This window comes from Thalassophryne amazonica, chromosome 8, assembly GCF_902500255.1.
Source record: "Thalassophryne amazonica chromosome 8, fThaAma1.1, whole genome shotgun sequence".
NCBI classification, from domain to species: Eukaryota; Metazoa; Chordata; class Actinopteri; order Batrachoidiformes; family Batrachoididae; genus Thalassophryne; species Thalassophryne amazonica.
Genome location: NC_047110.1, coordinates 101,361,742 through 101,389,612, shown reverse-complemented (window position 1 = coordinate 101,389,612; position 27,871 = coordinate 101,361,742). Strand labels below are relative to the sequence as shown.

At 41.0% G+C, this 27,871-nt stretch overlaps 1 protein-coding gene and 1 long non-coding RNA gene across 3 annotated transcripts in view; both read left to right on the top strand.

The window, feature by feature from the left end:
• The window catches only part of gnao1a (guanine nucleotide binding protein (G protein), alpha activating activity polypeptide O, a), a 335,051-nt gene that overhangs the window by 286,020 nt on the left and 21,160 nt on the right, over positions 1-27,871 (top strand). The window contains exons 7-8 of one of the 2 annotated variants that reach the window (XM_034177090.1): positions 15,763-15,916; positions 17,477-17,961. The exons of the other annotated variant lie outside the window; for it this stretch is intronic. Of the exons in view, the coding sequence (XP_034032981.1) occupies positions 15,763-15,916; positions 17,477-17,664 (342 nt within the window). The 3' untranslated portion in view covers positions 17,665-17,961. Of the gene's footprint in view, positions 1-15,762; positions 15,917-17,476; positions 17,962-27,871 lie in introns of those variants that run through there. 2 annotated transcript variants of the gene reach the window in all.
• Positions 19,774-27,326, top strand: LOC117516184. The gene is made up of 3 exons (XR_004562325.1): positions 19,774-19,989; positions 25,004-25,010; positions 27,316-27,326. It is a non-coding gene; the product is annotated as an uncharacterized LOC117516184 (long non-coding RNA).

Sequence of the window (27,871 nt, the reverse complement as noted above, 5' to 3'; positions counted from 1 at the left end):
TGACTTTAATATGCACAAAAGTGACTCACGATATTTTAATGGCTTTGAGAGGGTTAAGAAGCGAACTTGCCACTTCTGAAGAGCAGCGAATGAAAGAACCGACGAGCCAGTGGATCGAAGCATTGCTTCATTGGTTCACACTTCAAAGTGGAGTCACGCTGCAGAAACGGTTGATTACAGAGCCGCTACAGGGTCTGTAATCAACGTAGAAAAAAATGATAATTTTACCGACAAACACACTCAAAAACAACAGCTGCTCTGAAGGACCGATAAGGGAATCACAAAGGCTGTCGATGTCGGTGGATCGAATCATTTCTTAACGATACTCGAAAAGAACTGGTTCTCAATATCCAATCCTAGTCACAACAGTGTGGTATTCTATGGTAAATCTATCTGGAGTTGGCAATTCTTAAAAAAAATAAAATAAAATACTGAGTGACCTCACAAGAAGGAAACGTGAGGGAAGCCACCAAGACACCTATGACAACCCTGAAGGACTGTTGGACAAGTGCAACATTTTGCCTGTTGTAGAAAGTCTGACTACATTACACCCATTTTGACATCTCTTCACTGGCTTCCTGTCCCTGTGAGATCACATTTTAAGCTTCTGCTTCTAACCTATAAAATTGTTCACAGACTGGCACCCCCCTACTTAGCTAGCATACTGGCATAGTATGTTACTATGCTTTTTACCCTTTTAATTCATTTTATTAGGAAACGGAGTGGCCTGCGGCCTCAACTTTATCTAAATTCTGGGTCTCTTAGTGAAGGTTAGGGCTCGTGGCCGGCGATCACCTTAGTATCTCATGTTTTTCTTGTTGCTTAATGCTGACAAATTATACTGTATTTGTTGTCTTTCTGATGCCTGATTGTTTTTTCTCTCTGTTTGAGGTGCAGCTCGATCCAGAGATGGGTCTGGTGTCTGTTTCTGCCACCTTCCTGTCAGTGTGCATCAGCAACATTTCCTGTATATTTGTTTTGTAAATTGTTTTGTCAGTTGTGTCAGTAGCATGGCCCAAGCAGAGGGTCACCCCTTTGCGTCTGGTCTGCGTGAGGTTTCTTCCTCTAATCATCAGGGGGAGTTTTTCCTTACCACTGTCAATTGTATGCTTGTTCTAGGGATTGGTAATATTAGACCTTATGGTGTGATGCGCCTTGAGGCAGCTTTGTTGTGATTTGGTGCTATATAAATAAATGAAATGTACCACCGGTCACAGCTTCATGGTGGAGTGAAACAAAGAAGGATTTTTGTCCAAGAAATCATCTCAAATCTAAGGTCAGGTTTTCCATGGGCCTTTAGGCAAACTAACGGAATTTTTGTGTTTTCTTTTCAAGACAGTTTTTCTCTTCCACACCAACATGAAGCTCTTGCACTTTATACAGTTTCTCCAATCACAGACACCTGTAAGTCCTTCAGGGTTGTCTGGATGTTTTGCTGGCTTTCCTCATTCATCTCCTTCTTGCATGGTCATTCGGTTTTAAAATGAAATTCTAAACTACAAGCTCATCGTAATTGTTTCATTTCAACTCCATTCTAGTAGTGTACAGAGGCAAAAATACAGATCAAAGTTTTGAGGAAGAAAGCCACAGTTCTGCTGCACACCTGGATCCACCAGATCTTTGATTACAACTTGGGCTCTATGATGCTACACTTTATATAAAATTTTTAACTCAGCCTAATACTTATTGCTGTAGATTACTGCAAAAATGGAGAAAAGTACACTTGTATCTCAGTTACACAACCAAAGAGTCAGTGAGGAAATATTTGAAGTTGCGTCTGAGACGGGATCTGGCTAATCTTTGAAGAGGAATGAACTACAGTGAACCCTAGCCTGCATAAAACATTCAAGTCAAATTTATTCTTGAGTTTTGCACACATAAGAGTGTTTGAAATACTCTCCAATAGAATGGAGAATATTAATATTTCAAAACTAGCATCCTTTGTATTGCTAATGCAGACATTGAGGTTTTCTGGAAATTATCAGATTTCTGGGTTTGAAGCATGCATCTAGTTATCTTTGGCTAATACAGAGGCTAACCCCTGTGGTTTACACTGACCATAGTTTCCTGGACTAATAATGGGCCATTTTAAATAAAAGCTTAGCCCCCTGTGGTTTAAACCATCTGCAGTTTTTGCTAACTGTGAATGAAGCTAAAGTTGTTGATACAAACTGCTGTTTATACTAACTGCAGTTTAACTGTGACGGAAGCTATAATGTGAATACAAACTGAGGTTTACAATAATTATAAATGAGCTAACGTTGTTTATACAAACTGCGGTTTACTGTAACTGAATGAAGCTAACATTGTTTATACAAACCGAGGTTTGCGCTAACTGCATGAAACTAACGTTGTTCAGACATACAAGGTCTATTAGAAAAGTATCCGACCTTATTATTTTTTTCAAAAACCATATGGATTTGAATCACGTGTGATTACGTCAGACATGCTTGAACCCTCGTGGGCATGCAAGAGTTTTTTCACGCCTGTCGGTTACGTCATTCACCTGTGGGCAGTCTTTGAGTGAGGAGTCGTCCACCCGCTCGTCGATTTTTTTCATTGTTTAGGAATGGCTCAGAGACTGTTGCTTTGTTTGATAAAAAATTTTTTCAAAACTGTAAGGCACAACTGAGTGGACACCATTCAATAAATTCAGCTGGTTTTCGGTAAAAATTTTAACGGCTGATGAGAGATTTTGGTCTGGTAGTGTCGCTTTAAGGATGGTCCACGGCGCCTGACGGCGATCTGCGCTTCGAGGCGGCAGCGTCTCGCCGTTTCAAGTTGAAAACTTCCACATTTCAGGCTCTGTTGACGCAGTAAGTCGTCAGAGAACAGAGAACTTTCAGAAGAAGTCGGCATGAGGAGTTTATTCGGACATTCCATTGTTAACGGTCATTTTGTAATGAAAGAACGTGCGGGCAGAGTCGCATGTCGGGCTGGTCCCGACCGCGGGGGGTCGCGGCAGGAAAAACACCTCCGTTGGAAATCTTAACGGGCAAGTTGGAACATGCCCAAGCTGTTAAACAATTTCTCAGTTACTCACTTGTTGAAAGCCATTAAAAGCTGCCTGAATTCTACAAATGGTTTTCAACACGGAGGTGTTTTTCCTGTCGCGGCGCACACAGATTTGCCGAGTTGTCACGGAAACGACTCTGCGAATTTGCGCGTACGTCTTTCATTAAAAAAATGTCCTTAAACAGTGGAATGTCCGCATAAATTCCTCATGCCGGCCTCTTCTGAATCTTCTCTGTTCTCTCACGATGTCCTGGGTGAATTAAGCCTTAAATTAGGATGTTTTCAGCTCGAAACAGGCCGATGACAGCGCCTGGAAGCGCTGCAGGACGTCCCGCTCCGTGGGAAGTCCTTACACCGACAGAAACACCCCATAATCTCTCATCAGCCGTTAAACTTTTCACAGAAAACCAGCTTAATTTCTCGAATAGTGTCCACTCGGATATTCCTCACAGGTCCAGAAAAAATTTTGATAAAGCAACGCGCGCCGTCTCGAGCAGCGTGTGAAACAAAGGAATTCAGCCGAGAGGGCGGGACCACATCTCACTCAAGGCCTGCCCACAGGGAAATGACGTCACCGACACGCGTGAAAAAACTCACGCATGCGCACGAGGGTTCAAGCATGATTGGTGTAATCGCATGTCATTCAAATCCATATAGTTAAAAAATAAATAAAAGGGTCGGTTTATTATCTGAGACCTCGTACTGAGAATTGAAATTCTGTTACTCTGTCTCGCAGGCGGTACAGAGTAAAACAACTCACAATGGTAGAATATAAAATGAATATGTAAATACAGTAGACAGTATAATGTGATCAGTGAGGTGCCTGGTGGTAGCAGTATGTCTTGTGCAAACTGAGCAGTGTTTGTACAAACTGTGGTTTATACTATCTGTGAATACAGCTAATGCATAACTGCAGTTTAACTGTGAAGGAAGCTAATGTTGTTTATACAAATTGTGGTTTAAGCTAACTGTGAATGAAGTTGACATTGTTTATAAAAAATAAAAAAAACCCTGCAGTTTAGGCTAACTATGAAGGAAACTAATGTTAGCATCAAGGGCAGCTAGCTTTTTCTTTCATAAACATGCACTACGGTTTCCTCCAAACTTGTAAGTCTTTTCATTTCTGGAATACTTCAATCTCTGATGAAAACCAGAGTAAAATCTTTTTGAGCTCATTTGTCATTGTGCAGAAACCACAAAAGTAGAAATCCATTGTTAAAGAGGAATAAATAAGTTTTCTTGATCATTCAGACCCAAAGATCATGATAAAATTAGTCTAAAAGTTATTATCACTGTCTCCAGGGCAAAACACTTGGTTCCTTCGTGGTTGGAAATAATTCTGATAAATCTTTAACTGAAACTCAAAATACGAGGTCTGTCCAAAAAGTATCGTACCTTTTTATTTTTTGCAAAAACCATATGGATTTGAATCACGTGTGATTGCATCAGCCAAGCTTGAACCTTCGTGCGCATGCGTGAGTTTTTTCACGCCTGTCGGTTGCATCATTCGCCTGTGAGCAGGCTTTGAGTGAGCAGTGGTCCACCCCTCTCGTCGGATTTTTATTGCGAATAAATGTCTGAACGATTTGGAGCTTTGCTGCATCAAATTTTTCCAGAAACTGTGAGAGACCTCCAGGTGGACACCATTCGGAAAATTTAGATGGCTTTCAGCGACGATTTTATGGGGATTACACAGATTAAGGAGTGCTCCAGCCGGTTTAAAGACCGCCCACAGCATCTGAGAGCGCGGCGCGCTCCAAGCGCCGATCGACAGACTCAAACCCCACTCAAACAACCAGATCATTTCCAACGTGAAGGCTTTGTTGATCCGGGATGTCGTCTAACTTTCAGAAAAAAGGCAGAAGGCGTGGACATCAGCACTTTTTCAGCACATTCTACTGTTACGGGAGTTTTTTTCATGGAAAGAGAAGCGGAGGATTGCGCCACCATGCCGCTCATGGCGCGGGACAAAACCACCTCCGTGTTAATAATAATAATAATAATAATAATAATAATAATAATAATACATTTTATTTATATTGCACTTTACATTTATAAACAAATCTCAAAGTGCCAGAGAGGTTAAACAAGAAGCATAAAACAACAATCAACAACAATAAAAATAAAACAAGATCAATTAAAAATCCGTTAAAATTAGTAACTATAATTCATAAGCTTTCTGAAATAAAAACGTTTTAAGATTTGATTTAAAAGAGTCCACTGACTGTGGCGCTCTCAGGTGGATGGGCAGGGCATTCCACAGGAGTGGTGCTGCTGCCTGAAAGGCTCTGTCCCCCATTGTGTGGAGCTTGGTTTTGGGGACCTGGAGGAGGTGACTGTTGTTTGAGCGGAGGCGTCTCATGGGCTCATGGGGGGACAGAAGTTCTTTGAGGTACACTGGTGCACCGCCGCAGACACACTGATAGGTCAGGAGGCAGATCTTATATTCCACCCTGAACCTAACAGGAAGCCAATGGAGTTTGTTTAGGATGGGAGTAATGTGTTGAGTTTTTGGCACCCCCATCAGGATCCTGGCAGCGCAGTTTTGAATGGACTGGAGACGTTGTAAATTTCTGCCAGAGATCCCGATGAGGAATGCATTACAATAGTCCAGCCTGGAGGAGACAAAGGCGTGGACCAGCCTCTCAGCATCAGACAACGACAAGGAGGGGCGGAGTTTGGAAATGTTCCTAAGATGAAAGAATGCTGTCTTACAGATATGCTGGATATGGGTGTCAAATGAAAGGTTGGGGTCAAAACGGACTCCCAAGTTTGTAACAGATGTTGATAATGGAATGTTGTGGCCAAAAAATGAAAATACTTTGAGTGTGGTCCAATCTGACATAGAGCTGAGTATCATCAGCATAGCAATGGAAGGATGTTCCATGCCTGCTGATGATGTGGCCCAAGGGCAGCATATAGATGGAAAATAAGGTCGGTCCAAGGACCGACCCCTGGGGGACCCCACAGGTTGCAGTGTGAGGCCTCGACCTGGCTTCCCCAAGGGCCACATACTCAGCTCTATCAGTCAGGTAGGACCGAAACCACTGAAGTGCTGTATCTGAAAGACCAATGAAATGCTGGAGTCGGTGAAGAAGGATGGTATGGTCTACAATGTCAAAGGCGGCCGAGAGGTCCAGGAGCAAGAGAAGGGATAGAGAGCCCTGGTCAGAAGCCACCAGCAAATCATTGGTGACCCTGACCAGGGCTGTCTCAGTGCTATGGGCAGAGCGGAACCCTGACTGAAACTTCTCATAGAGGCTGGAAGATTGCAGGTGATCATGGATTTAGGTAGAAACAACTTTTTCTATGATTTTTGAGAGGAATGGAAGATTTGAAGTGGGCCGGAAGTTTGAAAGTAGCGCAGGGTCGAGAGTAGGTTTTTTTTTAGCAGAGGTTTTATTAAGGCGGTTTTAAGGGTTTGTGGCAGATAGCCGGATTGCAGAGAGTGATTTATGATATGCGTGAGGAGAGGGCTCAAGGAGACCACTTGGGATTTAATCAGAGATGAGGGAAATGGATCCAGGTGACAGGTGGAAGGTGTCATCTTACGGATGAGAGCCTCCACCTGTTTCTGTGTGGTGAGAGTGAAATTAGTGAAATTGGGGACTGGGGAACCAGGGGTGGAATTGGGGGCACCAGAGGAGCTGAGAGAGCAACGGATTTTATCAATTTTAGATGTGAAAAAAATCTAAAAATGCATCACACTGTTCATTGGTATTGATTTCTTGCACGTGTTTTGGGGGTCTTAACAATTTATTTACGGTTGTGAAAAGTTGTCTTGAATTACCTGGATTACTGTTTATGATATTGGAGTAGTAATATGAATGAGCTTGACTGAGGGATTTGAAGTAGGATTTTTGATGTTGCCGGTATGCATCTCTATGGACAGTTAGACCTGAAGCTACATAGCGCCTCTCAAGGACTCTCCCAGCCGCCTTCTGTCTACGCAGTGCACCAGTGTACCACGGAGCAGATTTAGAGAAGGACACAGCTCGTGTTTTAAGGAGAGCATGGACCTCAAGGATTTGACGTAGTCCGATGTTATAGTAGTCCACAAGTCCATCTGGAGAGCAATTATTATCAGTTTGAGTGAGATGAGATAGGTCGGATGCCAGTTGTTCTGGATCAATGTCATTTATTTTCTGAAAATGGATCAAGCGTTTAGCTTTACTGTAATGGACTTGTAGAGGGAGGTCCAGTGAGATCACCTTGTGGTCAGAAACACCCAGATCATACACATGAAGATTTTTTATGGGGGAGTTTGTAATGATGAGGTCCAAAATGTGTCCTTTAGTGTGAGTTGGAACATTGACATGTTGTATAAGGTGCAGTGAGTCAATGAGTTGTGTCAGCTCTGTGGCATACTGACTTTGGGGTGAATTAATATGAATATTCAGGTCCCCAAGTATCATCACATTGTTTGATGATGTGCAAACTGACAGAAGAAGCTCAGTTATCTCTGAAATGAAATTTGAGTGTGGTTTGGGTGGACGATATATGAGAATTACTGTCATTTGTAGTGGTTTTGAACAAGTGAAAGCCAAACATTCAAATGAAGACAGTTTAGGCAGAGTGACAGAGGACAGATGTAAATCAGAGCGGTGAGTAACCGCGATGCCCCCACCCCTACCAGAGCCACGGGCCTTTTCTAAGAATGAATAGCCCAGTGGACATGTTTCATTCAATGTGCAGTACACATCTGTTTTGTGGCAGGTTTCTGTCAGGCACATGAAGTCAATTCCTTTTTCAGTTATATGGCTATGGATCAGGGATGCTTTGTTAAATCAAATCAAATCAATTTCATTTATATAGCGCCAAATCACAACAAACAGTTGCCCCAAGGCGCTTCATATTGCAAGGCAAAGCCATACAATAATTACAGAAAAACCCCAACTGTAAAAACGACCCCCTGTGAGCAAGCACTTGGCGACAGTGGGAAGGAAAAACTCCCTTTTAACAGGAAGAAACCTCCAGCAGAACCAGGCTCAGGGAGGGGCAGTCTTCTGCTGGGACTGGTTGGGGCTGAGGGAGAGAACCAGGAAAAAGACATGCTGTGGAGGGGAGCAGAGATCAATCACTAATGATTAAATGCAGAGTGGTGCATACAGAGCAAAAAGAGAAAGAAACACTCAGTGCATCATGGGAACCCCCCAGCAGTCTAGGTCTATAGCAGCATAACTAAGGGATGGTTCAGGGTCACCTGATCCAGCCCTAACTATAAGCTTTAGCAAAAAGGAAAGTTTTAAGCCTAATCTTAAAAGTAGAGAGGGTGTCTGTCTCCCTGATCTGAATTGGGAGCTGGTTCCAGAGGAGAGGAGCCTGAAAGCTGAAGGCTCTGCCTCCCATTCTACTCTTACAAACCCTAGGAACTACAAGTAAGCCTGCAGTCTGAGAGCGAAGCGCTCTATTGGGGTGATATGGTACTATGAGGTCCCTAAGATAAGATGGGACCTGATTATTCAAAACCTTATAAGTAAGAAGAAGAATTTTAAATTCTATTCTAGAATTAACAGGAAGCCAATGAAGAGAGGCCAATATGGGTGAGATATGCTCTCTCCTTCTAGTCCCTGTCAGTACTCTAGCTGCAGCATTTTGAATTAACTGAAGGCTTTTCAGGGAACTTTTAGGACAACCTGATAATAATGAATTACAATAGTCCAGCATAGAGGAAATAAATGCATGAATTAGTTTTTCAGCATCACTCTGAGACAAGACCTTTCTAATTTTAGAGATATTGCGCAAATGCAAAAAAGCAGTCCTACATATTTGTTAAGATAGCTGGGTCAAGTGATGGCTTTTTAAGTAATGGTTTAATTACTGCCACCTTAAAAGCCTGTGGTACATAGCCAACTAATAAAGACAGATTGATCATATTTAAGATCGAAGCATTAATTAATGGTAGGGCTTCCTTGAGCAGCCTGTTAGGAATGGGGTCTAATAGACATGTTGATGGTTTGGAGGAAGTAACTAATGAAAATAACTCAAACAGAACAATCGGAGAGAAAGAGTCTAACCAAATACCGGCATCACTGAAAGCAGCCAAAGAGAACGATATGTCTTTGGGATGGTTATGAGTAATTTTTTCTCTAATAGTTAAAATGTTATTAGCAAAGAAAGTCATGAAGTCATTACTAGTTAAAGTTAAAGGAATACTCGGCTCAATAGAGCTCTGACTCTTTGTCAGCCTGGCTACAGTGCTGAAAAGAAACCTGGGGTTGTTCTTATTTTCTTCAGTTAGTGATGAGTAGTAAGATGTCCTAGCTTTACGGAGGGCTTTTTTATAGAGCAACAGACTCTTTTTCCAGGCTAAGTGAAGATCTTCTAAATTAGTGAGACGCAATTTCCTCTCCAACTTACGGGTTATCTGCTTTAAGCTGCGAGTTTGTGAGTTATACCACGGAGTCAGGCACTTCTGATTTAAGGCTCTCTTTTTCAGAGGAGCTACAGCATCCAAAGTTGTCCTCAATGAGGATATAGAACTATTGACGAGATAATCTATCTCACTCACAGAGTTTAGGTAGCTACTCTGCCCTGTGTTGGTATATGGCATTGGAATTAGACAGTTTAAAAGTTCAGTTTTAACAGCTGAACTTAGATTTGATGAGGACTTTACCAGAGAGCGGAGCACGCTGAACTCCACTCCGCGTTTTCCTGATTGCCCGCTGCGGTGCTGCCCGAGGACTACAGTACTGTAGTTTTTATGCCCTGAAGTGACGTTGTTCTGATGAGGTTGTGCGCCAGTACGAGCAGCTGTCCACAGGCTTGGAATTGAGCCCTCGGTCCGGGGTCCAGCGTAAATAAATCGCTGCCGAGCCCCTCTGTTCACATATCGGGGCTGACAGAGGTTCCCCAGGTGGTCAGTTGGTCCAGAGTGAATGCCGAAATCCAGAAGTTGGTTAGGCAGATGCAGGAGCATGGTAGCAGGCGGAGGGAGCGTCGCGTTGCTATTGCTAGCTGGTGACCATGGAGCAAGTACGCGTAGATGAAAAACTGTAGCGTACAACACGATCCACACCAAAGCCAAAAATGAGGAGGATGACAAGTGATGGATAGTGATTCCCATGAAGCCAAGGACGAGGAGCAGACCCAAGTGAGCGCCTTGTATGGCAGCACCCTGACAATGGGGTGAATGTGAGGCTGTGTTGGTCTCACAGGACGGCTTTCAGGTGGCTCAGACGGCTTCCGGTTGCTTTTCAGTCGTGTGAGTATCGGAGAAATTGTGCATGAGCTGGACATGCCCCAACATGTCCTGTGAGGCTTCATCACGCCGTTGCTTTGCGCCATGCGGCTCCGCCGCAACGCGCGGAGTTCCTCCGCTCCTCTTTCCATGACAAAAACTCCTCTAACAGTGGAATGGACGCTGTCCTGATCCAGTATGTCGTCTGACTAGCACAGGAATTGCGGAAGACATGGACATCAGCGCTTTTTCGGCACATTGAGACAGACGTGCGGAGGAGCCGCATGGCGCAAAGCACTGCCGTGATGAAGCCTCACAGGACATGTTGGGGCATGTCCAGCTCATGCACAATTTCTCGGATACTCACACGACTGAAAAGCAACCAGAAGCCGTTTGAAAGCTGTCCTGTGAGACCAACACGGAGGTGGTTTTGTCCCGCGCCATGAGCGGCATGGTGGCGCAATCCTCCGCTTCTCTTTCCATGAAAAAAACTCCTGTAACAGTAGAATGTGCCGAAAAAGTGCTGATGTCCACGCCTTCTGCCTTTTTTGTGAAAGTTAGATGATGTCCTGGATCAACAAAGCCTTCACATTGGAAATGATCTGGTTGTTTGACCGGGGTTTGAGCTTGTCCATCGGTGCTCGGAGTGCGCCACGCTCTCAGACGCTGTGGGCGGTCTTTAAACCGGCTGGAGCACTCCTTAATCTGTGTAATCCCCATAAAATCGTCGCTGAAAGCCATCTAAATTTTCCGAATGGTGTCCAGCTGGAGGTCTCTCACAGTTTCTGGAAACATTTGATGCAGCAAAGCTCCAAATCGTTCAGACATTTATTTGCAATAAAAATCCGACGAGAGGGGTGGACCACTGCTCACACAAAGCCTGTTCACAGGCGAATGACACAACCGACAGGCGTGAAAAAAACTCACGCATGCGCACGAAGGTTCAAGCTTGGCTGATGCAATCACACGTGATTCAAATCCATATGGTTTTTGCAAAAAATAAAAAGGTCAGATACTTTTTGGACAGACCTCGTATAATAATAATGAGCAAAATGGTTGAAGCAGGAAAACAAAATCCTAGTTTCTGATCAAAAGTGCATAAATGTATTTAAAAATCACAAACTGATTAGATGTGCCCAAAGAACGGATCCAGAGGTAGTCTATTAATATGTTTTGTTTTAATCAGAGACTGACTGAATGCTTTATCAACATTATGTGCAACTGTTAGCAAGCAAACAGCAGCGTGGGAGTTGTAATTATCAGGCAAATAACAAAGAAGTGTTTTTTATCAAACTCCCACATCCTCTGTCAGTTCTACTATCAGACACATCTGAACCATGTGATTCAAATATTACAAGCCATTTGCACAGTAAACATGCACCCACTCAGTAATGGCTGAAATTAGGTAATAGAATATAAATTTCCCTTTGGAACATTTGTTAAAATCTGTCATATGTCATCTGTTCCATCACAGCTAATCCTGTCTGGTCAGGACTGAAGATTTTCTGTTACGTCTATCACTCAGAAAGAATTAATTGCCCCTTCCAATGTTAAATAACACGTACACACATAATACATACCATATTTTGATAGACTTATACAAATACCTATAGCTAGGCACTGTATCAATATACAGCTCTACTGATGTGGCGATGCTTTTGGAGTTAAAATGTTAAAGGCAGGGTCACAGTCATTAAAGGTGTAGTCTCTTTTGATTTTCATGAAATTGACAATCTTGTATCTCTTGAGTTCTAGTCATTATTATTTCTACGGTATATAATTTCACAAACATTTTTTGTAAAATTTGTTCAGATTTTATCCTGTTTTTCCCAGGAGGATCTCTGGTGGCCTGTATTTATTTATTTATTTATTTGCCTGTGTCCATCATTGTACATCTGTTTCCGTTTCACATCTTTTTTTGGCACTTTAACTCTTAACGTTTCTTTGGTCTTACATTAGCATATGTAGCATTGTGTTGCAGTGTGCTGGAGAACTAGGATTTACCAATCTGAAATGGTGTATTTGACCCATGTGGTTCAAAATCCTAAATTGTTTCAGAAAAGCTGAGATTTGATCATACTGGTGATATATGGTAACGAATCAGTTCTTTGAATACCAAGCAACAACTTTATAGTGGTAGATGAGAAAACCCATTTCAGGTCTTAAACTGTTAAAAAAAAAAAAAAGGTCTGCACCTTGAAGTTTAAAATTAGCATTGCTTCATTTTGTGTATAGGATATAAATGACAGATAATGCACATGGATTCAAGTTCAGGACCACAGGTAAAGGTCACTGAATTATAAAAACTACGTAATTATACACCCTGCAAACAAAGGCTTCAGGGGTAATAGGCCTGTCCGTCTGTCAGTTTCTTCATTTGTCCATTAGTCTTGTAAGTATAACTACTCGGTTGATGGAGTTTGGTGAAACTACACAATGGGTAGCACACAGTATGAAGTCTGATGTCTTCAAGAGGAACTGTGTAGCATTTACTGTTCAGTAAATGCTACACAGTTCACACACGACATTCATATAATAGTAAATCCATGTATTGTTCAAACACTACATGGATTTACTGTTGTTATATGAATGTTGTTTGTTATTTTTTAATTGTACTCCTTCAGAAGCATGAGAACATCAACGTTGTCAGTGTTTCCATGCTAAAACTGTTCACTTGTCATTTGAGGTCACTTTATGTAACTTCCTTTAGGTACAAAAGCACGTGCGTTCTGTTCAACACAACAAAATACTCAAATACCTGTTACCTTAAATCTATGCCTTATCATTCCCTTCTTTCTGTTCAGGTCCTGCTTGCAGTGTGTTTTTCTTCTGCCTCCAAAAACATGTACTGTACTGCTGCTTTTCTTCCCTCAAAAATGGCATTTCATCTGTGTGAAAATTCTGTGGTGTTTTCCAATCTAACGGACCGGTCACACGGCACACAGTGTTTGCTGAACGAAGGAAAAAAGTCCCAAAGTCACAAATCGTCGAGAAAAAAATGGATGAATGAGCCTGGACTTCTCCTATCACCAAAAAGCCTGTGAGTGCAGAGCGCATAAAAGACCAAAACTATACCGAAACTAACAAAAGAAAAACAAAACGAACGGCGATCTTGATGCTTATAAAAAAAATCAAAATGAAGCACCAGCGTGTGATCATTTCTGCAGCGAGTCTGTGCTGTCCACAGCCACCTGCAGCTGCGTTGTCTTGACAACGTGTCCGTGCACAGGCATGTCTTAGCCAGAGACATTGAGAGGCTGGAGAGAGACAGACAGACAGAGAGAGAGAGGCTGGAGGTTGGACGAAGTTGGACGACAATCAAACAGAACGCTGACATACGGGAACTACGTAAACGATGAGGAACTGTCAAGACAGAAAGCAAAACAGAATACGGATGAATTGAAGTTGTCATCGGGATTTGTTCACATTTTTCAACAGTTTGAAAATTCTGATGAAGCGCCAGCTACAGAAACGAAGCTGGACAACAGTTAAACGATGTCTCCGAAAGTCAACGTAAGTCCAGAGTTCTTGTTTCGTTTTGGCTTCGGTGTCCTTCGTTAGTGCCGTGTGACCAGAGCTTAAGGAGCATGTGCCTATCTCTTTTTTGGCGGGGGGGAATACAGTGAATATGATGGTGGGGGGGGGGGGGGGGGGGATAGGGTTTCCTTGCATCTTTGGTTCTTGCTTTAAGCTCCGCCCTGCAGCATCTCTGGTTCCTTCCGTTCCTCCTGTCACTCTCACCGACTGTCTTCTGTAATCAATCAGCAGTTTGAACTTCTGCAGATGCCCCACCCACAGACAGGTATGAAACCTCCTGATAGGTTGATAATCAAATTGAGTTGAAAGCAGTACTTTGAGATATATATATATATATATATATATATATATATATATATATATATATATATATATATATATTATATTATATTATTATTATTATTATTATTATTATTTTTAGAATGCTGACTCATCACATAATTAGTTAATACAGTTATCTAGTTAGCTTAGGAGTTAGTCAAAACAAAAAGTAAATATTGCATACATTTGTTTTTGTATGTCACATTTTAACAAATAATCAGCTTTTGGAAGTCAAATTACTAATATGTTTGAGGCCGGAGCAAACAAAACATGAACTTTCTTTGAGGCATCCATGTTTTAGCTAACTTTCCTAGCTTAAATGCTTTAAGACTATAAATAAAGGAATTTGACTTCTGACTTTCAAGTTTTGTGAATGCTGTCTATAAAATATATTAATATTCATCTTCCTCGGAATTGGTTTGTGTGATGTGTGAGTCAGTATTTTTTGTTTCTTTGTCCTGAACATGGCAACAACGAATTATAGCTAGCAAAAAAACACACACACAACTGCTTTCAACTCGGGGGGAAATCTAACATTTTCATTTTTAACAAGTTTTAGTTATTTTGTTTTTGTTTGTTTTTTTAATTTGGCATTTTCCACACAGTATAAACATGTTTATTGAAAGACGTATTTTACAAAGTAATTAGCTGATAGCTTGAGCTTGTACAAATTTTATCAGCCACCAAAATACATTTGAAAAGCGCTCAGTGACGTGAAGACCAATCAAACTCTGTGGTTAATTAAGTCTTTAGTATAGTAATCGTTTTAACAAAACAACTAAGTTATATGTTTTATAATGTGGACATCTGTGCAAAATATTGATTGAATGCACTGTCTTGGTTATGAAGATACACCAACGTTTTTATGGTCAATGTTAATTTTAATTTAGTTTAGATACCCACAGTCTGTCTTAGTGGGCTGTAAGCATTTAACATCTCACATCAACTATATTATGTAAAGAAACATATTTTGTAGAGTTTGAAACATGCATTTTTTTTTTTTTAGCAACAAACCATAGTGGTGTTCTCCTTTTTCGATGTGCCGTTGCCGTGGTGGTACGTTGCTGGCAACAACTTGTAACTAGAAAAATTATTTCACTGTGAACATGTGACATTACACAAATCCTGCATTTGTTTCAATTTTTTTCAAGTTGTAATACCTCCCTCAAAGATGGGGGGGGGCAATATAACTACAATATCAGTGCAAAGAAGATCTGTCAACACAGTTTTCAAAAGTTAGTTTATCAACAATTCTCTTGTCATTTGGCTCTGAAGTGACAAATACAATAGAAATAAGGGGATTTACATGGCTGAATATCTTTCTGCAGCAACAGGAGTGATCAAAGATAAAGAGAAATGCCATAAGTTGTGTCAAGGTAATATTTTGCTGGTCTTCTGGCTTGCACAACAAACATGGCTTTGTTGCTTTCAGCAACAATAAGTAGCTTTTCCAGTAATAACTACAACTAATAGGAACAAAAACCTCATGTTTAGCTGTGAACCATTTCCAGAGACAGGAACTCTTCATTTCTTCTGTTCTTCTTCCCTGTTTTTTATTTCTTGTCTTATTTCTACATTTTTTTTCGGATTGTGTGCATGTTTTATTTTTTGTTTTTGTTTTAGCGGAATATGTAATAATTTATACATGTTGAATCTACGGGCATGAGCCTATAAAAGTCTGCTGACCTGTGCGAATGTTTCTTCGACAGAACCGCATGCACGAATCTTTGAAGCTCTTTGATTCCATCTGCAACAACAAGTGGTTTAAGGACACCTCCATCATCCTCTTCCTCAACAAGAAAGACCTCTTTGAAAGAAAGATCAGCAAGTCACCACTGTGTATCTGCTTCCCAGAATACACCGGTAAATATCAACAAAAAAAAAACATCTTCTACATATCTGTGTAAAAGTACAGTAAAAGACTGAGAATCAGGAGTATTATTTTGAGTCCAAAGAAGAGGAATTAAGTGTAAATTACTTTAGAAAATGAGACGATTAAAAGAAAACAAAACATGAAAATCCAAAGACATGAATAGTGAGAAAATGAGGCGAAGCAGAACTGTGGGAAAGTGAGATGAATTGGCACCAAAACAGCAGGACTGTGAGAAAGAGAATTAGGATTCTGAGCCGGGCTCTTGCTCTCGTCTTCGCCCTTTTCCACGGCCAGACTCCATGTCTGTTGTAATGGAGCTGAAGCAGACAGACAAACCACAGTGCTGATGATGGCTGAGAGCCAAAAAGATGTTCACAACCCTTCAGGCTAAGATTACCTCACTGAGACTCTACTCATTGAGAAAATGTTTTAACAAATTAAAGCTCTTGATTCAGTCCACTGTGTGATGAATCCCAACAGAAGAACTCATTTCCTGTTCAAGGGGTGCCTAATACAGATCACAAGGTGTTTTAAAATCGAATATTGAAGTTAATACATCTAAGACACCGAGCTGATGCATCCTAAAAATGCTGATTTTGGCCGTACCCTAGGTGACGGTGCAATACGAATGCACGTTACGGCCGGTTTGTAGAGAAATACGTATGTGCAGAGCAACTGTGTTCAGAAGATGCATCGTGGGGAGATAAGACCCGATTGCAGCTTTTCGAGCATGTTCAAAACTATGTCCCTAGGTGCTTCATAAGAGTTAGGCTGAACCATGAAGCAAATAAGAGTTTGGATATGGACTCATGTGACCTATGTCACAGAGTCTGCAACGAGCCGTTTCAGGTCTAAATGTTGCTTACAAGTGAGAGTTTATACATCGTCCACATGAAGTCTCAACCATCTTTTAGTATTAAAGGAAGAAGTGAAGGAAAACTTGCAGAAAACTTGAAAACTTCCATTACGGTGCAGGTTTTTGCCAGATTCCCTTCCTGACAGAGCTTCACACTACATGGAGAATGGACAGAGGTGGTCTGATCTGCAAACGAGTGCGTATTTAGTGTCGCTGTACAGGGCCCCAGGACCTTTAAAGAACAGGTATAAATAAATAAGAGCCAGCGTGAAGCGCGAGGAGTTCAATAATATGACAATGAGTGACGTAATCATAGTGGAACTCTTCAGTGTGGAGTGAAAAAAAGGGTAGAGTGATTTAATTCAGTAAAAAAAAAAAAAAAAAAACGTGCCCTCTTGTGCCTTGGTAAGGAAAACCCTCCTATAATATAATCAATATGTAATGTGAACAAATACTATATGCATACGGCATGTTCAGAAAGAAATACTGTTTTAAATTTATCGCTTCCTGCACTACTGGACAAAATAATTCTTCCCTTTTGCCCTAAAAGCAGCTCATTAAAGTTTATTTCTAAATTTATTTCAGGAAAACATGCAAAGTCAAAGTTCTGTTTTTTAGAAAATTGATAGAGTTGTTGTAGATTTTCTTCTCTTGATGAAAATATCTCTCTCTCTCCCTCTCTCTCCCTGTTTAGGTCCAGATGCATATTTGGAGGGAATCGCGTACATTAAGTCTCAGTACGAGAGCAAGAACAAGTCACCTGACAAAGAGGTTTACTCCCATGTGACCTGTGCCACCGACACCAACAACATCCAGTTTGTGTTCGACGCCGTCACTGATGTTATCATAGCCACTAACCTCAGGGGGTGTGGTTTATATTGATGTTACCCAATAAATGGAGGGCATCTGACATGTAGCCAGAAACCACTTTGGTCGTGCGGTACACGTCATGATGTCATCATGCGATGGCACTCGCATTGCAGTTTCGATCATGATGTCATCATACTGTTTTTCAGCTGACCACCAGTTCAGCTTCACAGTGACTGGATTGACTTTGAGTCGGCCTTTTACTCTTTCTGAAGCAGGCCCAGCAGCACATCTCAGATCTGAACGCACGGCGCTGCCTTGCTCATGGATCCTAAGTCAGTCCAGCTTTGCATCTTTCCTGTATTACTCACAAATGACCCAACAGTCAGTGAGATTTGACATTTCCACACAATGTTTTTGCTCTAACAGTTTGATTGGCATTCTAATTTCTGCGCCCACTGAGGGGTCGCTGCACAGGAGGGCCGGCAGTCATAACAGTCACGTAATGAAAAGCGGTGATGTGGAATAAGCTTAATTTGGAGGGGCAAAAAATAGACTTATATTCACAAAAGTATCATTTTGAAAATACAACCCTTAGACAGGAATTAATGCACATAAATACCAGTGATGTCACTGCTGAACAGCGTGATGACTGGTGGAACTGTGTGTCATCCTGCCCTCCAGTGGCCTTAGAGAATAATACAGATTGAAACTGAAGTCTGACGTCTGTGTCAATGCAGCAAAGCTGCTTTTTATTCAAAGCTTCTGTGCAAACACGCGAATGTCATGAAAATTTAAACCAAATATTGGATATGCTGCTATTTGTTTAGTTCCAGCTTTAATTTATTTCTCTATGGCGAACCACTTTTTTTTTTATCCAAAATGGCAATTTATCCACCTTAATTAGAAGAAATGGTGATATTTTGTTGAATATTGTGCATTATTATCACTTACTGAGGCGTTGCTGGGCCAGTAGCCTAGATTTACATTTACACTACCTGTCCATACCTGCCTGCAGTGACGGGTGGGTATCCCAATGCCCGTCCGCTGTGCATAAAGTGATGACGTCATATCATGCTCAACCCAAGAACTGTCCACAGACGATAACATGAAAAGGCGAGAAGTGTGTGTTGGTCCCAATATGGATATTCCGGATGATTTTCTCATGGATAGTACAACAATGAATAGCAGCCAAAGCAGCCGGCTTGATGAGGACGCACTGGTGAATTTGGAGAACAGCGCGCGCACCAGCCAACACGACAAAAGTTAAAGTGAGCCAACTTTTTATGTATGCATTTGCTGGTTGTTGTGCATTTTGAAATGACATTAAATATTGTTAATGTGATTCCACATGTTGTGTATCTCAGTAAGTGATAATAATGCAAATAACATGCTGTTGTCATGCAGTATGCATTTTCTGAGTCCCTCCGTCCATGCCTAGTCGCCCACAATGACAAATATTCGCCCTCATCTAACTCGGGTGAATATCGGTCATTTTGGGTGACTGGGCATGAATGTCGGGCCTCTGAAAATGCATACCGCCCTCCAAAAGCATGTTATTGTATTAGTATTTGTCCCAGTTCACTTGTTTTGTATTTCTTTGAAACCACTGAGCAGGACATTTTGCGGCATAACTGAGTCATATTGTCTCCTTACTGCAAACTATGTTTGCAGTAAGGAGACAATTATGTGTTTTACCACTAAGTGCCTCCTTTTAAGATTTTTTTTTTTCTCATTCTGGATGTATTTAATTGAAATGTTGTGTGTGTGTCTGGCATTTTTGTTTTGTGCCTTTGCCTTTAATTTATAGTAAGTGCGGCGCGTGTCATGTCTGGGCTGCCGTCCGTCTTTACAGGTGCCACGACTGGTCTTGTTTTCTGATTGATATTTACAGTCTCCCTTGTTGCACATATCCAGGTTGAAATCACTTAAAATGAAGAGCTACAGGTAGCACTGTGTGAATCTGACAAGAGAATTCACACGAGGCTTCAGTGGAGACTGATTCTTCTTTGTTATTATGTCCTTTGAAAGGGCCCCAGGGCACACGTTCATTCTGTCAGGCTGCAGAGTGTCATATCTACATTGGCAGCCTTTCCAATTTAATAAGCCAGAGGTGAGCTTTGAAAGCTTATGTGGTGTTTTGTACAAATACACACACACACATACACTGAAAATTGTAAAATTGTAACGCAAGCGCTTTGTGGGACTTGGTCATTGTTGAGCCTTTTTGACAAACGAGCAGCAGTGATCTTGATGGCCACCAAATCTAGGGTTTGGAAACTAAATAAACACAACAAAAATGCTTATTTCAAGCTACATGTAATTTCAAAATTACACCTGCTCCTCATTTCCATCATTCATGTAATGATGAGATTATTCCTTGCAATGAAGCTCAGAAATGTTCACCAGGTGGCAGACCCATCTATGGGATTTACAACACCAAAACAAAGTTGCTTTTTGTTGATTTGGAGCTTCACCTATAATCACTGCGCACTCACAAAACAAAACCTAAAAGAGGCGCATGACATAACAAGTGTTGATTGTAACGTACTGGAGAACTTTGTCGGTGTACATTCCAATGGAATATGCAAGGGATGCTGCACGCTTCCATGGAATAAAAGACATATAAAGTCAGACACAAAATCTGTGGATTAAATAAGGCATGGACTGTTCAGCTGTTAAATATATAAGCCAGCTCGTACACTGTAGTGGATCATCATGATCATTTGGACAAGGTGTGAAGTTCTGACTGCTGCTTCCTGGCATGAAGCAAATCGTCCCCCTACTGCAGTTTTATATTAATAATAAGCCCACGTTGTTTTCACTGCTCAAATTTTATTAGGAGAGATTTTGTCTTAATAAAGAGAGCAGCGTGGTGACATCACTGCAGTGCAAAGGATTCTAAGACCATAAATAATTCTCTGCTTATGCTGGTTCTTGTGGTGAGCATGTTAAAGTTATGTTAAGTGATTGAGATTTCAAAATTAAGAAGAAACATGCAACACCATAAGTGAATGGTTATGAATTTTTTTTGTTTGTTTGTTTCAAAACTACTTGTGGGCTCGCTGTTGCCACCTAGTGTTGCCACTCAGCATTTATTGTTTTTTTGTCATCCTGCTGCTGTGACTACACACAAGCGCATCGATTTCTGTTTCAGAAATGTTTCTTTCCTGCTCTTTCTCTTGGTTGCCATGATAAGTACGCGTTTCGGGCTGCATGTGTTCAGATATTCATGAGGTGATTTGAATTGACCATTGGTGGATGAATGTGGGCGTGTCGGTGACAGGATATGAGGCAGTTCCACGTCAACATAATTCCAAGTATTGTGCCATTTATTTTGCTTTTAGGTGTGTGTATGAATGTGTACTGGGTTTTTTTCCATATTCAACATTTTTAGCTTTTGATTGTATGTACACTTTTAGTATGAATCCTTCGCACTGTTTTTGAAATGACACCCCTGGTGCAGTTTCATTGTATGCCATTTTAATTTTGCAAGTTACGGGATAATAGCTTTTGTTTTGTTTTTGAGTTATCGTGTTAAACTAGAGGGGGTGGACTTGTTTCTCTATTTATTCGTTCACTCACAGGGTACATAATTAGACATAGAGGAGATTTGAAAATGATGTCATCCACCATCTCCTGAATCAAACAAAACCAGAGCTCTGTTTGCTTTTCAGACTTTGTTAAATGACCAGTTGACAGATTGAACTGGTTCGTGCTGAAAGCAAACAGAGGTCATTCAGCTGCTGTCTGTCTGTGTGTCTGTGCGTGTGTTTTTATGTAACTGGTAGATGACCTCTTTAGTTCTTGCTGGCACATCTGTGCCAACTTTCTTTGTGTCTTAATTAGGTAGAAAGACTTGCTCGCGGCTGCTGATCTGCCGGCTTTGTGCATCTGTCTGTGTCTCAGTGCTTTGTGTTTATTTATGGACAATATTCAGGTGTCTATGTCCAGGGTTGGGAGGGTCACTTTTAATATTATTAATGCTAAAAAATGTAATGTTTAATGTTCTATGATTACTTCTTATTACATTTGGATCATGTCAGTGATAAATCAATGCAAGAAAATCTATGCAAGAACACAAATGCTTTGTATACAAGAAGAGAGCTTGACATCATAGAATAAGTTCAGATTTAAGGCTAAAATGTGTTGTAATGCTTCAGTTTTTTTCAATAGTCACAAAATATTGGCAACAATTCTACACTGGAAGAAAAATCTGTTTTTACTGCAAAAAGCCCTGTCATAATAATTCTGTTTAAAATGCATAAATGTCTTTAAGGAACAGCCTCAAATTTTACTATATAAAGCTGTTGTGAATTACAAAAAAATACTACAGTTTACACCAGTAAATCCAACCGCTTTTTTATTTTTTTGTACTAAATTAACATAATCATGCTGTTTTTAAACTAGCATATTTTCCAGAGTACTATAAGTCACTTTTTTTTCTTATTTTTTTTTTTTTTTTTTCCTCTTTACTAGTGTGGGAAAGGGGGGGGGGGGGTCCTGTAAGGCTTTCATTATTAAATAACAGTGATTAGAATAGTTACAGTATTTATATAGTAGTATTTTAACATGAGGAGTTAAAAAAAATAATATTTGTTTAGAACTGAGCAGGAAAAATATCAATCAGATTAAACTAATTTTGCAGTTCATTACATTTTCAGACTAACTCGCACCATTTGATAGAATGGTGGTTTGCAAATTGCCATTTATATATATATATACATATATATATATATATATATACGAGGTCTGTCCATAAAGTATAGGTCCTTTTTATTTTTTTCAAAAACTATATGGATTTCATTCATATGTTTTTACGTCAGACATGCTTGAACCCTCGTGCGCATGCGTGAGTTTTTCCACGCCTGTCGGTGACGTCATTCACCTGTGAGCACTCCTTGAGGGAGGAGTCGTCCAGCCCCTCGTCGGAATTCCTTTGTCTGAGAAGTTGCTGAGAGACTGGCGCTTTGTTAGATCAAAATTTTTTCTAACCCTGTGAGACACATCGAAGTGGACACGGTTCGAAAAATTAAGCTGGTTTTCAGTGAAAATTTTAATGGCTGATGAGAGATTTTGAGGTGACACTGTCGCTTTAAGGACTTCCCACAGTGCGAGACGTCGCACAGCGCTCTCAGGCGGCGTCATCAGCCTGTTTCAAGCTGAAAACCTCCACATTTCAGGCTCTATTGATCCAGGACGTCGTGAGAGAACAGAGAAGTTTCAGAAGAAGTCGGTTTCAGCATTTTATCCGGATATTCCACTGTTAAAGGAGATTTTTTTAATGAAAGACGTGCGGACAGGTCCGCGCGTCGGCTCGCAGCCGCCGCGACGCTCCGCCACAGGAAAAAGGGATAAGCATGTCTGTCTGTCTGCCCGTCTGTTAGAAATCGGGTGGGGTTTGAACCAGGAACCTTCTGCAGTGAAACTAAGTGCACTAACCGCTTGGCCGCCACCCCTGCCACATTTCTCCATGTAATATAGAGTTGCGCCAGGAATTGCATCCGGCGTAAAACTTGTGCCATTTCAACATGCTGGTCCACCTCGGATTTGCTGTGGTGACCCCGAGTGCACACAAGGGAGCAGCTTAAGAGACTTACTAGCACAGTATCTCAAGAACCAGTTGACCATTTTCATTCATATTTAGCGTGAGGATCTCGTTGGGGTCCTCACAGTGACCTTGGGGTCAATTTCAAGGTCACAGTGAGATATTCAAGATATTGTCATTGCCACCCTTATTAGCACGGCATGTCAAGGATAAGTTGACCAATTTCATTCATATTTAGCGTGAGGGTGTACTTGGGAGATCCCCGACACTTTGTATTATTGATTGGTGGGGGCCGGGGGGGTATGTCATCTCCTGATGAGTCTTAACACTTTCAGTTGGCCTGAGTTCCTTGGGCTCACTACAGCAAAGCCAGTGGAGATTTGCATTTGAATCGGGCATGTTTTACGCCCTTCTTGATGTGGCTCCAGGTGGTTGCCAACCACCTAAGCAGACCACTGATCCATCTCTACCTCTTGAAAGTAACCAACTCTCTGGTACAGCCAGGTGAAACATCTGCATCCCCTTGGAATTTACCAGCTGCTGGGGTCCTCAACACTGAGGCATTCGCACGCTGGATCACATTGAGAGAAACTCACCTAATTGTCAAAATGCCAAAGCTGGGGCTGTCTCTCACAACGCAAGTGACACAAAGTCATTCAAGTGGTGCATAAGGACCCTCAGAAGAGACCTAGTACCAAAGACACCCAGTTGTCACCTTAGGTCACTGGTTAGTGTCCAAGTCCCACAACCGTACACTAAGACGGGAAGCACCAGGACTCTTCTTTGTTCCCCTTTAAAGATATCAGCATCACAAATTCCTCTCATGAGGTTGATGAGCCTGCCATAAAATAGGATTTTCTTACCAAACCAAGTTGTTGTCTTACCAAACAGTTTCCATCTGCATTACATCTGACACTGAACAACTCGATCACAGTTCTGCTGCTAATCGACAATATTTTTATCCAACAGTTCTGTGTCCACTGTTTGGGAAAATCTTTTGGATTGTGGCCAGTGAACTTGCATCTGTACTCCATTATTTTTCTGCAAAGAAAATGGATCAGCTGAAGTAATGGCTGCATGTCTCATAATAGATAAAACATTTAAAATAAATGTAAATAATCAATCAATCAAGGGAGAAGTGCTTTAATCAGGGAGGTGACCAAGAACGCGATGGTCACTCTGTCAGAGCTCCAGAAGGACAACCATCTCTGCAGCAATCCACCAACCAGGACTGTATGGTAGAGTGGCCAGACGGAAGCCACTCCTTAGTAAAAGGCACATGGCAGCCCACCTGGAGTTTTCCAAAAGCTACCTGCAGGACTGTCAGACCATGGGAAACAAAATTGTCTGGTCTGATGAGACAAAGATTGAACTCTTTGGTGTGAATACCAGGTGTCACGTTTGGAGGAATCCAGGCACCATCCCAACAGTGAAGCATGGTGGTGGCATCATCATTCTGTGGGGATGTTTTTCAGCAACAGGAACTGGGAGACTAGTCAGGATTGAGGGAAAGATGAATGCAGCAATGTACAGAGACATCCTGGATGAAAACCTGCTCCAGAGCGCTCTTGACCTCAGACTGGGGTGATGGTTCATCTTTCAGCAGGACAGTGACCCTAAGCACACAGCCAAGATATCAAAGGAGTGGCTTCAGGACAACTCTGTGAATGTCCTTGAGGGGCCCAGCCAGAGTCCAGACCTGAATCTGGAGAGATCTGAAAATGGTTGTGCACCAATGCTCCCCATCCAACCTGATGGAACTTGAGAGGTGCTGCTAAGAGGAATGGGCAAAACTGTCCAAAGATAGGGCTGCCAAGCTTGTGACATCATATTCAAGAAGATTTGAGGCTGTAATTGCTGCCAAAGGTGCAAAGTATTGAGCAAAGAGTGTACATGTGATTTCTTTTTTTTTTTTTTTTTTTTTTTTTTTTTTCATGTTGTCATTATGAGGTGTTGGGAGTAGAATTTTTAGGAAAAAAAATTAATCCATTTTGGAATAAGGCTGTAACATAACAAAATGTGGAAGAAGTGAAGCGCTGTGAATACTTTCTGGATGCACTTCATCAAATGAGTGATTGAAAACAGAAAGTATTTGATTAGTAGCATGGTGTGTGTAGCACGTAGAGAGTTGCGTGATCAGGAATGGAACCCTATAAAGTCTGCCTCCCTGGCGTCTGTGACTGGTGCATCAGGTGGTGGCAGCATTTGGTATCTCTGGTGTGAAATAATTTGCAGCAGTGGAAATAAAATAACATGTCATAGCCTGTTCCCAGCCCCAGCTGTGAAAATCAGTCCTACACCTGGCACAGTCTGTCAGGGGCCTCGGGGCCCATCAGACTTGAACCAGAATGGAAGGCTCAATGACCTTGGATGATACCAATGAGAAAGCTGTAATGATCTTATTTATATCTTCCAATTACTCGACCATTGTACCTGCTTGTAATGTTAAATTTTGATTATAGTGGCTTTTTTTTTTTTTTTACAGGAAAAATTTTAATTTAAAAAATACCTTAATGAAGTTCTACCAAGATACTCTCTATTAAACAACTCTGATTAGATTGAGGTCCAAAAAATGTGATAGAGATGTCTTGTTTATATTCACTTAAAATATTTTAATCATGTATCCATGCAATGAATTCAGCACTAATAATGGTTTAATGCTTTTTCTACTGTATAACATCAGTTTTGTTTTGGTCTTTTTAGGGAGGTTGGCACAAACTTAAAAACTGAATAACTTATACAGCTGTGAAAGAGTTGAACAGTTTTTGAGAAGGTAGTGCATATTTAAGGCTTGCAACACTCACTCTTGCAATCAAGAGAAAAGCTGCATCAGATGCCTGCTGTTCACATAATCATCAGGAAGCTAAAAATGTAATCTGAAAGGTATTACATTTTTGGAAATGTGTTGTAATCCCATGTCTTTTTTCTATACCATTAACAGGATTTTAAAACAAAGTTTTATTGTTACTTTCCAGCTTGTCTTGAGTGAGAGAAAACATCAGCCCACTGGGTGCTGTGGTGGAGTTGGTGTATGTCAATTAATTACCCAGCAGGCAGCTGTCTATCATTTCCACAAACAGACCCAAGACACCCAGGCAAATACTGAAGACACAAACACACTCGTGGGACTTGAAAATGTCACAGTATTTCATTGTGACAAAAAAAACACACACACACACAACCCACTGCACCCAAGGTTCTTTTCTTCCGTTCTGTGCTGGTAAGGTCACGTCACCTTTTGCCTCCATCGATGCTTTTCATGATTGCTTCGTTTGTATATTTGTTGGGATTACTCAAAAACAAACAAACCTGTATTCATGAAATTTTGTGGAAATGTTGAGCCCACCTCAACATTTCCTCAACAGACACCAGTAAAATTTGAGGCACGGTTGAGACATATTTAAAGCTATTTTCAGCAGGATAAGAGGGTTGAAATAACGGCCACTCATGTTAATGAAAGCCAGGGGAAGAAGGCTCATTCAAATTCAACAGACAACTAAAGAGTCCACAAACAAATTTGGAGGAGATAACTCGGAATAGTTTTACAATAATTGGTGTTTAACACTTAACCTGATCTGATGAATGTGAGGAACCAGAAAATTATTCAAAGTTTTCATTTGTGTTATTTAAAAACCGTCATGTTGGTCATGATGAGATAGCACGTGGTCGCTTGTCATTGTTAACAAGATGGACAATTATAATTATCTTAACTAGCAGATAAAATAGAGTTTGCACAGTTCTGTTAATACAGGAAGGTGTGACTCTGATGGCTCTGAGGCTAATTTCACTCTGCAATATCACACAAATGAATCACATTTACCTGATTAAACCCAGGTGACTCTCTGCACTTAAACAGTGCCAGCTCTTGCTGCCCATCTTTCCCCTTTCATTAAGGAAAAAACAACATTGTGTTTGTCCTTATTGTTGAACATTTTAACTTCTGATGGTTGCCATGCTCACAGCCAGTGGTGGCAGAATTTTTCATCATCTTGTCATGGAAAACAAGGGAACATCTGGTAAACTGTGTGCCACTTCCAGCAGACATGGGAATGCAGCATAAGATTTTTTTCAGCATATGTGTACCCTCTGAGTGCCATTCTCATTTCATTTTCTGACTGCATTAGGTTTATAATTTGATTGAATGTACTCGCACTGCTGAGTCTCAAACTTGAAAATAGTCTGTCATTGATTAGACATTTGTTTGCAGTTCTTGTTTTTAAATCTGTCTCTGTGCATGTGTCCAGTTTTGCATCACAATCAGAGTTTACATTTAGATGCTGAACGTGAGGAGAAGGAGTTAATTTAAATTGCAGCATTTTCCTCCTACGTGTGTCACCCCGTCCCAGTGACAGTGTCCTGATATGTGTTGGCGGCAGCGTTTGTTGTATGAATAATTTTATTTTTCCGTCATCCTGACTTAAAGCAGCACTCCTGATGTGGGCACATCAATGGTTTTATGCATGAGAGCTTTGAGCCACGGAACAGTGCAATGGTGATATTTCCATCAACAGTAAGATCCAGTTCACATTCACATTTTAAAAAAGTGATTTTTATTGGGCCTCTGGGTTGCATCATAGTATCATGTTAATGACTGTATTCCTTTTGAGTTTATGGAGAATATCACTCAAATATAGGGCCATCTATTTAATCAAATCACATTTACAGTCAGAACCACATTGAAATTTTGTCTTCTTTCTAACAAAATCCACAAAAAAAAATGACCCACCCAGTTGG